The 13796-nt window shown below is 40.8% G+C and overlaps 1 protein-coding gene across 16 annotated transcripts in view; it reads right to left on the bottom strand.

Annotated features, from left to right (window-relative positions):
- Positions 1 to 13796, bottom strand: part of eya4 (EYA transcriptional coactivator and phosphatase 4) — a 40991-nt gene that overhangs the window by 5527 nt on the left and 21668 nt on the right. For 7 of the 16 annotated variants that reach the window (XR_004556947.1, XR_004556946.1, XM_034143633.1 and 4 more), the window contains 12 exons: positions 12035 to 12156; positions 9301 to 9384; positions 8727 to 8804; positions 7992 to 8058; positions 7722 to 7864; positions 7040 to 7183; positions 6757 to 6839; positions 5381 to 5555; positions 3935 to 4071; positions 3609 to 3692; positions 807 to 896; positions 244 to 302 (listed from right to left, as the gene is read on the bottom strand). Coding sequence is in view for 14 of the 16 variants with exons in the window: in XM_034143633.1 (XP_033999524.1) it covers positions 244 to 302; positions 807 to 896; positions 3609 to 3692; positions 3935 to 4071; positions 5381 to 5555; positions 6757 to 6839; positions 7040 to 7183; positions 7722 to 7864; positions 7992 to 8058; positions 8727 to 8804; positions 9301 to 9384; positions 12035 to 12156 (1266 nt within the window). In the remaining 2 variants the exon portion in view is untranslated. Of the gene's footprint in view, positions 1 to 243; positions 303 to 806; positions 897 to 3608; positions 3693 to 3934; positions 4072 to 5380; positions 5556 to 6756; positions 6840 to 7039; positions 7184 to 7721; positions 7865 to 7991; positions 8059 to 8726; positions 8805 to 9292; positions 9385 to 12034; positions 12157 to 13796 lie in introns of those variants that run through there. The other 9 variants (XM_034143641.1, XM_034143644.1, XM_034143643.1 and 6 more) reach the window with 4 other exon arrangements.

The raw sequence follows: 13796 nt of genomic DNA, 5'->3' as shown, positions 1-13796 counted from the left end.
GAAAAATCTCCTCTGGTAGAACAAATGGTTATTTTCAATATTCATATATGTCTTTTTAAGAATGCAATTCAGTACTACCTTTAAAATGCAAAGCAAAAATATAGGTGATTGTTATTTTTGATAAATGGATGTTACCATCATTAAAAAATGTAAAGAATAATAATAAAACAAATTCAATAACATCAACAGTGTTAACATCATACTTATTATTGTTTAAATAAATGTGAATTGTTGAATGCCTACCTTAAGTCCTGGCCATTGTCGTCTGATGACACGTCATCAATGTGTACCTGATCACACTCCTGTGCACACAAAGAACATATTATTAATTCCACGCAGGATAAATACAAAAACAGATGCTAAGCTAAGTGTCTAAAATAAACTAGTATGCTATATACATTATGAGAATTTGCTATTACAAATGAAGCATGAAAATATAAATGTAAAATGTACTAAATGCTATACATAGCAACCTAAATAGTAACTATAAACTGTGTGAAGACCAAACAATTCTTAATTAACCCTGTTTGAATACATGTTCTGGTCAACATGTATTAATCTATTTAACATACACCATTTTAACAGAACTAAAATTAGAAAATATAAACAAAGTGATGCCAAATATATAAAAAGCATGTTACACCACTTTACACCGCTAGGGGGCAGTAGTAGTTTTCAACTGAATGACAGCCGGGCTTCAAGAAACTGTCAGCTTTGTGCAAAATGGGAATACTGTACACAATTCCCAATCTTATGACACACCCTTAAAACTATTTAAAAGTGTGTTTTGCATGTGCCAGACTCACCTCCAGGTCATTAAAGAATAAGTGTGTGTCAGCCAAGTTGAAGATCATCTCTTCCATCCTCAGACCCAGCGTTACGGCCATAGGAGGGTCCTAAAGGAAGATAAAATCATCATTATCATCATGACATCCCCATTATGAACAATTATTGACAACCCATAATAGATTTAATTTTTCACACTCTTCCTAATATTTTTTTATTCACACCCCTGCCCCCATAACCCCCCACTTTTAAAGATGGTACGCTCCACTCATCACAGCAGATGCTGACAGACAGGTTGCACTTGTTCTGTCCCATCAACATTCCTCATGCTTGGTGGTGGTGGGGTGTTTGTGAGGGGAGGTGAGAGGAAGAGTGTGTGTCCTCATGTGTGTGTTGCAAGGAGCAAGCACCCTCAAAGAGAGAGATACTTGGAGTGTATTTGGTATGTGAATGGTTTGTGTGTGTGTATGTGTGGGCCCGGGGCTCAGCTGCAAAAACCATCATCTGTGATAGGTCAGCAAGGGACGACAGCTCGCCGCGCGATTCGCTGACGCCGTCAGAGGACCAGAATAGAAAGAAACTAACAGGAAGGAGAGTGAAAGTGAGCGAGCAGGCACCGAAAGTGTTCAGAGCTCTAAAAAACTTGACAGCTGCTAATAGTGATAATAGGTATTTCTTGTCCCTCTTACCTGTCAATCACAGAGACAAGAGGCACTTACGTTTGTCTCTCAGGTAATTATTACGTTGGCTGTCAGCCAGAGATACGTTACTAACATCAGTGTGTCGAAACACTCACTGCTCAAATGTGTTTATTCGTTTTGAGCAGTTCATTTTGGATATTGCTTTGGGCTCCAGAAAGGCTGAGTTGGCTTTTTCTTTGTAGTATTTTGCCAGAAAATTTCAATCAATCACAGAGAATAGCAAATATTACTTTGGCCTGGCAAAGGTAGCCTGGAACAATTCCACTCTCTCCCTCCGCTGTTATTATTTGAGCGGTGAAAACTCAACACTTCATGATGATGTGAACATTATCACTGATTATAATAACTTTATGAACACGAATATTTATTAAAAATTGAAACATCTTTTAAAGCAGTTATACTCCCAGAGCCCGTGAGAAGGGTGCTCAGGGCTAGTGGTTGCTATGTCAACAGTGTAAACACTATTTTGGGCGAGGTGTGAACAGACACAGCTGCCACTAAGTTTCTCGAGGGCAGCCGCAGCAAATTAGGTGAAAACATATTCTTTCTTTTGCATTAATTTGGATACAAAAACATAATTCATTATCAGAAGTTACATGCAACTTTATTTGAGCCATTGAAAAACATTTAATTTAATATTTGAAAATGCTTTTGTATTTAAGCCAAGATTTAAATTGTGATATATTTTGGTATTCAGTATTTCTCTATGATAAAAACACAGCAAACTAAGTTGAATTAATTTCAAGACCATGTGTGTTCTCCTTCTCATTCACATGCAAACTTGTACAAGTCCCAAGCCTCTCTTTTATCCATTCAATCTCAATTGCCCAACATTAAATTCCACGACACGGATCCAACTCGGAAGTACATCACTGCCCACAAACCCTTATCTGTAAAATGCCTGGGCTTATATGAGTCTATGCGGGTCTGGCTCTAAATGGTATTTGTGCGGCGCCAGCTTTTGTTTGAGTGCCAAACTATATCAGAATGGACTGCAGGCTCAGAGTGGTACGCGAAACCCGTACAGGCAAGGCTGGTGGCTTACGCTGGTGCCCACAGGAAACGACGTCACCCAATAAAAAGATCTGTAGCCTAGGCCACATAGGATGAGCCGGATCAGAGCCAAGAACTATTAAAATATAGGGAACTATAAACAGTGTAGCTGGGAGGTGAGAGGGCGAGACCACCAAATAAGCTCAAAATAAAGATTGGAATAACATCAGTCCAAGTCAATTATAAGCATTGAGCTAATGTAAGCAAAGGCAATTATCAATGGCTTTTAAATGTATTTATAATATGATATGCATTTTTACATATTGTATTATATGTGGTAATGATCCTAAATTGATCATAACACTCTGTAGTACGCCTGAGGAGAATTACGCTTATTCGAATGGTGTGCTCATTGTGAGTTGCATTTTACAAGAGACTACATAGAGAAACATTTAGCTATGAAAATAGTCCCCACAAAAGTAGGTGAGGTTTGGATTCAGAGGCGTATTAACAATTCACTATCCCTACTTAAAATCACATTTATGTATTATTATTACCATTTTAAAATATAACTTTTTCCTGATCTTTTTCAATAAATTATTTAGATTTCTTTTTTTTAAACTATTCCTGAAAAGTTGTATATTGCCCCAACAACCTGCACAAACCACAGGGCCTGGTTAAGCCTGTATGTAGCCTGTAAGGCAAAGTGCGGGGCAGAGAAAGTCCACAGCACTGACTGCAGGATTACTTGTAAAGGGTATTCCTCTGAGCTCACAGTAATAACTGTAGGCAAGGCAGAAGAGGGTATCAACAATATTATCAACTCCTGCCCGTCTTATTAGGATTCCGGCAGCTGGACAGTCAGAGTTTACTGTTTAGAAGTGAGCAAAATAAACTAAAACTGTAAAAATAATGGGGACATGTCTGCTTCTATTAAAAGTGAGAACAATGCCGTTTTAAGTGCTTTCTTGGGTCGAAGTTCAACAGTAGAGCAGATGTAGCCTTTCTCCAAGGGTTTTGGTTATTGATCCTCCATTGTGATATTTGTTTAAGCATCTGAGGCAAAATGATGCATAGTTTAATCAAAATCTTTGGCAAAGAGAAATAAAATAGACTGCAGGATCTTACCTTGCCATATTTCTGTGCGTAGGAGCCTGTGAGCAGAGAGTGGAAGACGATGATTGTCTCGTCCAGATCCCACACGAACACCCTCTGGAGAACAAAAAAAGTGACACAGTGAGATGTCCATCCGTTAAGCACATATGTAATTTTATTTTCAACTGGGTTAAGTGGGTGGTCCGGCTCTCTATCAGCCTCTCTGTTGTTCTGAGATTTCAATGCGCAGAGAGGATGTTGATCAAAGGGAATAGCACATTTCCACTGAGATTTTATGGATTATTAAGTCAGAACTGTAAGCGCTTAGAGTCAACTGAGTGTTTTCTTCGCTCCCTTACCTCCAGGTCACTATCAGGGGGAGGGGAGGGGTTGTTCTTGCGGCCCCTTCCCCGGGACTTGGACCCCCCACTCCGGCAGGCTCGGTCATCCAGCTCTTTGATGGGCGTGGAGGGGCTCTGCACTGTATCAAAGTCCCCTGAGAGTGTAGGCAAACACAGGCAGGGCTAAACATTTTAAACATTGAAAATGTACAAATGATCAAATGTCCGTCCCAAACGATCAGAAAAATATTTTCAACGCATTAAAGCAACAGTAATGATGTGGTTTTGGGCTGATCCCTCAGGTGTTCTGGGGTATCAACTTCAGGAAGAGCGATAACTCAGACTTGGTACAGTAATAAGCCATCTTGTCAGGTTTAATAATTCAACGTAATTGGCACAACAGATCAACTTAAAGACTACCAATGAACCGTAAAAAAAAGTGCCATTGGTATTCTGACTGATTCATGGTAGCATGAAATGTAAAGATTAAACATAGGGCGGGAGCGATGGAGCTGTGCAATAAATTAGAAAAAGTTAGGTAATCTGATGCAAAGATACAAAATTCTGCAGGAGCACATTATGAGTGGACACACATTCTTGAGCGCACACACACACACACACACACACACACACACACACACACACACACACACACACACACACACACACACACACACACACACACACACACACACACACACACACACACACACACACACACACACACACACACACACACACACACACACACACACACACACACACACACACACACACACACACACTCCTAATGCCATATGCTCCCACTGCTGTGTGGTAACTAGAACCAGACTCTAAGCTTCAGCTCTCATATTGTTATGTCTCAATCAGGGTGAGAGGGAGAGACCAAGAGAGAGGGGGTGGGTAGATACACAAAGAGACACAAAGAGCATGTGAGCGACAAAAACAGAACACAAATGCAAACTGTAACTCCAACAAGAGAGAAAAGAGGAACAGCGAGAAAAGTGGGGAAAGTGCCAGTGACAGGAAGAATGATAAGCTCCTTTAATCAGGCTTTCTGAGGAACAGCCAAGACAAACCACAGGAATTATGTGCAAAAAATATAATAGAACACCAAGTCATATTTCTGTACATATGGGTTAACTTCTTTTCTCTTTCTCTACAAAAGTGCAATATTTAACATAACTTAACTCTAATCAAATCTCAGAGGCTAATGTAAACATATGTGGATCCTCCAATTAGAGAGTGCAATGCTAGGTAACTATGGCTACAGTCTGAAGTTACTTCCTGTGCTTCATCATGGGTGAAAGAGTTTGAACTCAGCTAATCAAACTGTGGTATTTTTCCTAAAAAAAACAAGATCATGGAGCCAGCATCAAGAAACTGAGAGATTTAACATTTGTTTGCATATTTATGACTTAGGAAGAACTCTGGTGGAGTGTTTTCATTCTTTTGAATACAAACCTGGGTGAAGTTCAGCAGCCTGTCCGGTCATGGCAGGAGCGGGGTCCTGCAGCTGGTAGGCCGCCGTGGAGCCTGTGCCGTCCACGCTGTTGGAGCTCATATAAGTCCCGTAAGTGGAGGCGGAATAATACTGGGCGTACTGGTTTTGGCCAAACGTCGTATATGAGGGATAATCCTGCGGGGAATAACACGATACATGAGCACAAAGGGTGCGAAGACAAAAAGAACAAAACAATAAGAAACTACAGGAAGAGGTTTCTGGGGAGGTTCAAACTGACTTTTGAAGAGAGACTTTACAAGTGCTCGTTCTCATTTCTCAAATCTTTTATTCCCTCGGTTCTGTAGTTTATATCTCCAAAACAATTAAAGCCTTGTGTTGCTGCTTTTTACTGACCCAGTGGAGATGGGCGCTTTTACGAGTCAGCTCTCTAAACCTGTCACTACGTCCATCTCGACGAATCGTTATAAAGTGGAGCATACCACATGAATGCATACACACACCAACACACACACACACACACACATACATACAATTGATGCGTGTACGCAAGCATGCACATCCACACTGTATACACCCTTTACGTCCCTTACTCATATACACAAAGACACACACTGAAACACACACACACACACACACACACACACACACACACACACACACACACACACACACACACACACACACACACACACACACACACACACACACACACACACACACACACACACACACACACACACACACACACACACACACACACACACACACACACACACACACACACACACACACACACACTATATTCCCCTCAATCCACCCACACAAGCCAAACCTTGACTTTCTTCCCATAAACAGCCACATCTATCATAGTGGAACATTGAAATTCCCCTTGAAGCATTTTACTACCTCCATATAATTCATCAAATAGACATAAAGAAATATCCAGAACAAAGCACTCCTTCACAAAGACTAATTGTCCGTTTCACTCATAAGTTTGTTCCTGTTGCGGGGTCACAATGTAATTCGATTTTTATTTCGTGAGGTAAGCAAAGTTCTGCAGGTTAGTGACTGTAATATCACTTCGGGTCCACTTTTTGTTACTGCACCATGCAATATCCTCATCTTTAGTTTTAGCCAGCAGCATAATTGCGAAAATGGCCTTCACTTGACCAAACTTGTAGTGTGGTTAATTCAAGCTGGCAAGAACTCCTTTAGGAAATGTATTTTTGGGCTTGGGAAAATGTTTTTTACTCAAGCTAACTTACAGCTGGACGGTCCAGTTTAAACCAAACTTTGGAAAAAAGCCTTAGCTAAATGAAATGTCATGTAAACGTCAAGCCTGCACGTCACACACAGTATATAAACACAAAGGTACCTGCTGTGTGGCAGTATAGTTGGCGGGGTTGGACACTGAGTTGTTGGTGGCGTAGAGGCCTGAGGAAGGAGTGAAACTGGAACCTTGGAACAAAAAGGAGAAGATGGACTTATACAGAGAGAATGAAAAATAAAATGGAATCACGCACAAAGTTATAGCATTAAAATGATGAACTACTGATGATGTGTGATTTATTTAAAACTGTAGGAGTGCGTTATTAACTTGTGGCAGGAGAGAAAGGTGAGCCATTAAAGGTATTTGATAGTGTACGTCTCAGACTGACCTGGCATCTGATAGGGTGAGTATGCAGTCTGTCCGGGCTGAGGGGTGGTGAAGCCGGGGCTGTAGCTGAGGCCGGTCTGCAGAGGAGACTGACTCTGAGCCAGGCCGCTCTCCGTCTTAATGCCCGGCAGCATAACACCCAGGTCTGGGACAACAACAACAAAAGGACTATTATACAATGTAGTGCAATTTTACAGCAGCAGTCAACTGTTCTGTTAAAACTGAAATGCTAACAGAATTTATTTTCTTGAAACCTTAAATGGTATGCCATCATCAATGTTTGAATAATCTTGTCTTTCTGGCTTTACTTGTATTTAGTTCAATTTGTGTCAATCTTTGATTTGGATATCCCTTTTTTCATGCTTATAATGGTGAAAATATAGAATTTCTCACTGAAAAATAAATGGTAATTATTAATTTGGCACCCATAACTTACATATATAGCATGCTAATTTTGTAGCTACAATAGTTAATCAAAAAGACAAGAGAAAATGTATCTCATTTTAAATGTTTGTTTGCCATCTCCATTGTGTGTTTTTTCTATGTATTGCAGAACCTGTAGTTTAATTTGTAAAACATATTTGTAGAGTAAGACTTCTTCAGCTTTTGTCATCAATCTGCTCCTAACAGTTGTTTGTTATTGTATGTCACTCTTTGTCTTTTTAAAATGTTTTTCTTGGTACCATAGGAGGACAGTCCGTATGCCTGTCCTGTCTGGGAGTAGGCGGTGTAGACGGTGGACTGCTGCATGCTGCTGAACTGCGGTTGACCGGCGTACGTGGGCATGGGGGGGGCCGCCGGTGTGGAGAGAATGTGAGGGTAGGGCCTGGAAAAGGAGAGGAACAACAGGTAATGTAGATACAAAAACAATGTTGTCAGAATGGGACAATACAATTGAAGAATACGAGACATGCTGATAATCATTTTTAGAAACCAGCTTCTGTCACACTTACTTTGATGGGTATAGAGGAGGGGAGTACTGATGAGCTGAACGAGGGCTGTATCCGCTGCTGGTGATTACTAAAAACAGCACAATAATAAAAAACAACAAGGCAACACGAGGTTACGGATGGTGTCGACGTAAATCATCTGTTTCCTTTCACGTTCAACAAAACCACTCCTGAATAGCACAATTCAAGGCCTCGGGCTTGCTTGAATTGAAATGCTTTTCCAGTAAACATAATTTGAAGCATTTCCAATGGAGAGGGGCCAAGTCTTCCCCCTTCAGAGAGCACTGTACATGAAACCCTTACTGGGGGCCTCAAAGTCAAACACAATGTGTGTTTGTGGTCATTGAGATGTCAGAGCTCAATACTGACAAACACCCCGCTGCTTCTAAACCCTCACTGTGCGTTGCTTAATGGTTTTGTGTCTCAGTGTGTGCGTGTTTTGCAGAGTGAAGGAGCACGGGGTCGTGTGTGAGTCTAAAAAAAAAGACAAGTGTAAAAATGTCTCTCGCTCTCTCTCATCCCTCTGCCAGCCTTTGATGACGCAATCCAAGGACAGGCAATACTTCACGGGATTAAAGCTTTCAGCAGGCCCACCGCGGAGCAGAAATGGATGACGGTGTCTGTGTGTGTGTGAGAAAACAGACTAATATAGAGCTGACAGAGACGTGAGTTTGTTTTTTTCCTTTTCAATGAGGAAATAGTACATGAGTGCATTTCTTAGAGAGATGTGTGTGTTACCTGAGCCTGCGTATGTGTCCAGTGCGGTGTCGCCTGTCGTAGTGACTGTATCGCTGTTGTTCATAGGCTCTGTTTTCACTTAAGGAAGACGGAAAATATCAGTGTTAGGGGAGGCCAGTAAGGAAGTTCTGTCGCGCACTCACAAACACACATACAAAAAAAACTACCATGCAGTTCCAGTATGGGAGTGAGTGTCGTGTGCAGGGCTCCCACTATCATTGATTTTTGATTTTTGTAAAGCTTTGTGTTTTTGACCGTTTTGTCAAAATCCACTGATATTAACTTTCTTTCCCAGCCGATTCATCAAATTCTCCAACTTTTCATAAATGTGTTGACTGGTCGGAACCCTGCAACTGTATAACAACTCCACACACACACTGTGAAAAACCCAATGGGATCCAGAGAGCAGGGAACACTGCACAGCAAGAAAAAAGAAAGAAAATCACTGCAATTCTGGCACACAAAACGTCAGATCTAGGACCAGCCTAAACTATAGGAACCCATTCTTTTTTGTATTTAAGGGATAATACTGTATGACCTCTGGCCTTAGATTCACACACATGCACCTCTGTACCATAGTCCTTGGAGCCCGGGGCAGGGGGCGGGCTGCTGCAGCCCAACAGCCAATCAGCCGTGTTTAGAACTGTCATGTTTTCACCTAAAAGGGTGCAAGGTGGGAAGGTGGTGAGGATAAGATGCACTGAGAACCAGGAGCCAGTCTCAGGTATATGGGACATGGTGTTGATGAACTTAAAAGGTAGACAATTTTATCATTATTCATATTTAATACTTCAACATTTTGGGAAACATGCTTATTTGCTTTCTTGTCCAGAGTTCTATGAGACTATGAATACCAATCTCATGTCTGTAAACTAAATAAGAAGCTAATGTGAGATATTTATTTGCTTTACTTAGTTTAAATATGGAGGCAGAGGGAAAAAGTGTGGGAATGTATATATCTTCTGCCTACTGGCACCTCTGATGTACCTCATCATAATGATGTTAACAGGCAACCAGTAAAAAACTACAATAAGCCTGACGAAGAAATGTAACTTCTTTTTTAAGCTTTAGTTTTGGTACAGATTAAACAAACACAATATTCTGAGCTAAACCATGTTAGCTGTTCCCCTGTTTTCAGGTCATTGTTTTGGGCCGACAAACCAAAATAATGACGAACTACAATTACGTGTATTGATGAGGGGAACAGCAGAGTTGAATAATAATTATCTCTTGGTTTGTCACTATGACATACAGCTTTCACATACAAAAAGTCATGTGATCCATCACAAATGTGAATGTATTGATAATAAACGCCTTAAGATATGAGAGTGGTACTGTATCTTCTTATTTTACTCTTGGCACAGCAATAAAGCTTTTTCCCAAACTACAAAAAAAGAAGCACACCTGTGAACCACCTTAAAATCCTCCATGCCGTTTTATTAGGTGACTTTTCTTGTTTCTCTCTGAACATGATTCAAACTCATCATCAGTGAACATCTGAGAACTCCATTTAGATCAGGGGAACTTCATTAATCCCCTCTGGGAGCAATACAAGCCATCGGACAAGCCCTAATGAAGACAAATGAGTTGCTATGGAGACGGCCAACGGGCCGGGGCTCTGGCTGATGTCAGGTGAGGGGAATGTTGGGTATGTAGTTTGTTTTGGCTGTGAGTGTGTAGTCCTGGTTTTGTCTGCTAAAACCATTAACTGTGAGCTCATCAAAAATGATTTAATGTGCTAATATGGTCTAAATGCACGATTAAGTCTCAGTATGACTTTGTCTGTGTGTGATGACACATGAAGTTGACTAAAATGTAGTATCTCACTTTTTCCATTACATTAGTTTCCATTGCCTGTTAAAATTAGCAATAGATCAAAGGATCGCCCTCAACAAAAGCACTTACATCCATTGCTATTACATCAAACTGCCTTGTCAAAAAAATTACAGACAGACACTGAGAGAGGAGGAGATCAAGGGTGACTGTAGAAAAGATGAGAAGAAGGAAAGAGAAACACAGACGGATAGAAGAAAAGAAAAGGAAGAAAAAGAAAGTGGAAGACAGAGAGGAGAGCGCTCACTGGTGTTGACATCTACGAGAGCTGTGATGCTTTAATGCTCTTGTAGAGTGAATAGTTTCCAATGGGATTTTGGGCTTGAACAGACAAAAACACACACATACACACACTTTGCTAAGCGGCCAGTGGAGGAGAGCAGACGTGCTTCACCGCGTGTTTACACACATCCTCCAGTGGTTTACTCAAGTCCTCCTGCCAGCGCAGGATGTGTGTGTGTATGTGTGTGTTTGCATGTGTACGTCTCTTTCCGTCCCTATACATTCCTCAAAAAGTACTTATCTCTGCATGTTGAAAGTTTTTCTGACTGATGATTTTGCAATATATTTCATTACATTACATTACACTCATCAGTGTTTTTGCCCAAAGTAATTTACAATATGCACTTTCAACCTCTGCTGTAGCAGGAGCAAAATGTCATAAAACAACTGGAAGTGCATCTCTTCTGGGAAAACAAAAAACAGAATGTATAGTGGAAGTGCTTCCTTCAACTTAATATATGTTCTTATTTTGTTTAAAAATCAGGACATCAATTAATGTTACCATGACATGTCGAGCCCTAATCTGAAACAGCCGGCTTTCACTGTGACTCTGACTTCAAAGAGTGAAGTTGACTGGTCTTCATTTCAGATGAAAACATAGATGGAACAAAGAAGCCCTTAAAGGGATTATATTCAACATTTTAGGCAATTTGCCTATTTGTGCTATTGCCGAAGTTAAGATGAGAAGATTGATTTAACGAAGCTACAGCCATCAGAAAGTTAGCTTAACTCGAAAAGGCTAGCTGGGCTCTGTCCAGGGGTAACTAGATTCACCTACCAACAAATGTTTAAGCTAACTAATTGACATGTTATCTCTTGTTTAATCTTCTTTTTAAAGGGTTTTTGTCACCTATGGACAGACCAGAGCTGTTATCACTAATTATATTCTTTGTGCTAAGCTAATGTAATAGGCTAATGGCGAAGAGCCTCAAATTATTTTGGTATTATCTTCTCACTTATTCGTGACCAGAAGTGTACATCCCGAAATGTGAAATTAAGTACTTAAACAGCACATTTTGTCTTCCTAAAGCTTAGAAGTCTAAATAATACCTGAATACACATTGAAAACAGATTCGACTTATAAAAGATGCTCAAGACCATGTATAGCAACAACACTAAAACGAACCTTTCTACCATTTCAAACACAAATACCCATTCATTACTGCAACACCATACACTCTTGGCCTTCTCACCTCCTGTTCCATTGGTTGTGATGGAGGGGCTGCCAAGGTTGTTCTTGTCCAGCTTGGAGCCCGTCGAATCTCCACCTCCCACACGGTTATGAGGACTGGCTAGGTCCTGCATTTCCATAGACCTGGGAGGAAGAGGTGGGGGGGGGAGAAAAATAAAGATGAACTGTGATTTTTGAATGAATAACAGATCAACAGCAATATGCTCTCACAGCTGGGAATCTCCCACCTCTATATATCACGTTGAGATTTCGCTGAACACATTCAATGACATACTGCACACACACTAAAGTCATAAACGTTATGCTTCTCCGTACCAGTTAGCTTACATGAGCATGTGTTCAGAGGCGCTAGACATTGTCTGCGGGCCTGCTGGCTCTTTTATGGAGTGTGTGTGTATGTGTGTGTGCACTTTCTGGGCTCCAATACAAACCCACAGCCTGCCAGCGTGCTTTGGTTTTACAATGTGTTCCACATGCATGAGTGGGACAAACCAGTGCACAAGGTGGTAGTGGTAAAGTGAGAGTGTGTGTGTGTGGAAGTAAATAGAGACATGAGGAGAATGAAGATGAACATTTGTGGTGGAGCAGAGGTCTGACTTCAATATTTAGTATTTATTTGAATTCCTATTAGTTATTACCACGGCAACTACCACTCATCTCAGGGTTCATAACCCCCATTGAGAGGTGTAAGTGTTTTTAATAAACTTCTATGCATGAAGACTGCAAGAAAAGCAACATTAAACACTCGCTCATGACTCTTCATCACTGTGGCCACAAACCGACATTTTGACATGTCCTTTGGTGGTGGACATAGTTTAACGTTGAGTCAGTGTGTGTGTTTGGACAGTACTTCTTATGAACGTGTGTAATCATGTGTGTGTGAGCCCTGACTCACGCCGCCCGCAGGCTGGTCACACTTGTGCTTTTGTGTGGGACATCAAAGAGAGAAATGACAGAGATGGAGGGAGAATTAAACAAATGCGGGTTGCCGTTCTACCACTGTGTGTGTGTGTACTAAAAGAGAGTGTGTACAATACATCTGTGGTTTGGAAGCTGGCCATCCCAATGCTATGGGCAGATAGCATTGTCACACATGACTGCAGCCCATGACTGACAGGTATAAACATAGAGCTTTCAGCACGGAGGAAGACACAGCTACAGGGCGCAAAAGAGAAACCGTACAAAAGATAAACACTCCAAATCAACTCTCTTTGACAACTGTTTTGTTTGTATTTACAGCTTAACATCCAATCTGCTCTCATGTGCAGCTTGAATTAAAATCATTTATATAAAATCAACAAGGTCTTATTGTGGATAAGATATTAAACCAAGCCCAAACTTCAATTGAAAGCCTCAAATATCTCTGCTATAATACACGGCAATAACAGTTAAGATCTTTCACAGATTGTGTTTTTTGTTCTCTCTCTCTCTCTCTCTCTCTCTCTCTCTCTTTTCTCCTGTGTGCTTCAACACTCTTCATCCATCCTTTTTTTGTGTCTCTCAACAGCAGGAAATGATTCTGTCTCCCCTTCTTGTTTTTTTTTTCTTCTCTCCATTTCGCTCCTCTCGGGAGGCGATGGCAGGAGTTGGTGTTTCATAAACTCATTTCTGGTTTTCACATTATGTCTGGTCATTGAAAAAACACGCTGCATCCTGATGCAATGCAGAATGTACGATGTATTGTGTAAAATGAATAGTTTGAGACAATCTACCAACACCTTTGTTCGGTATTGATTCATATGGTAATGTTTTTCTTAATAGTT

Source organism: Trematomus bernacchii, unplaced genomic scaffold, assembly GCF_902827165.1.
Source record: "Trematomus bernacchii unplaced genomic scaffold, fTreBer1.1, whole genome shotgun sequence".
Taxonomy (NCBI): domain Eukaryota; kingdom Metazoa; phylum Chordata; class Actinopteri; order Perciformes; family Nototheniidae; genus Trematomus; species Trematomus bernacchii.
This window is presented reverse-complemented; position numbering and strand designations above follow the sequence as displayed.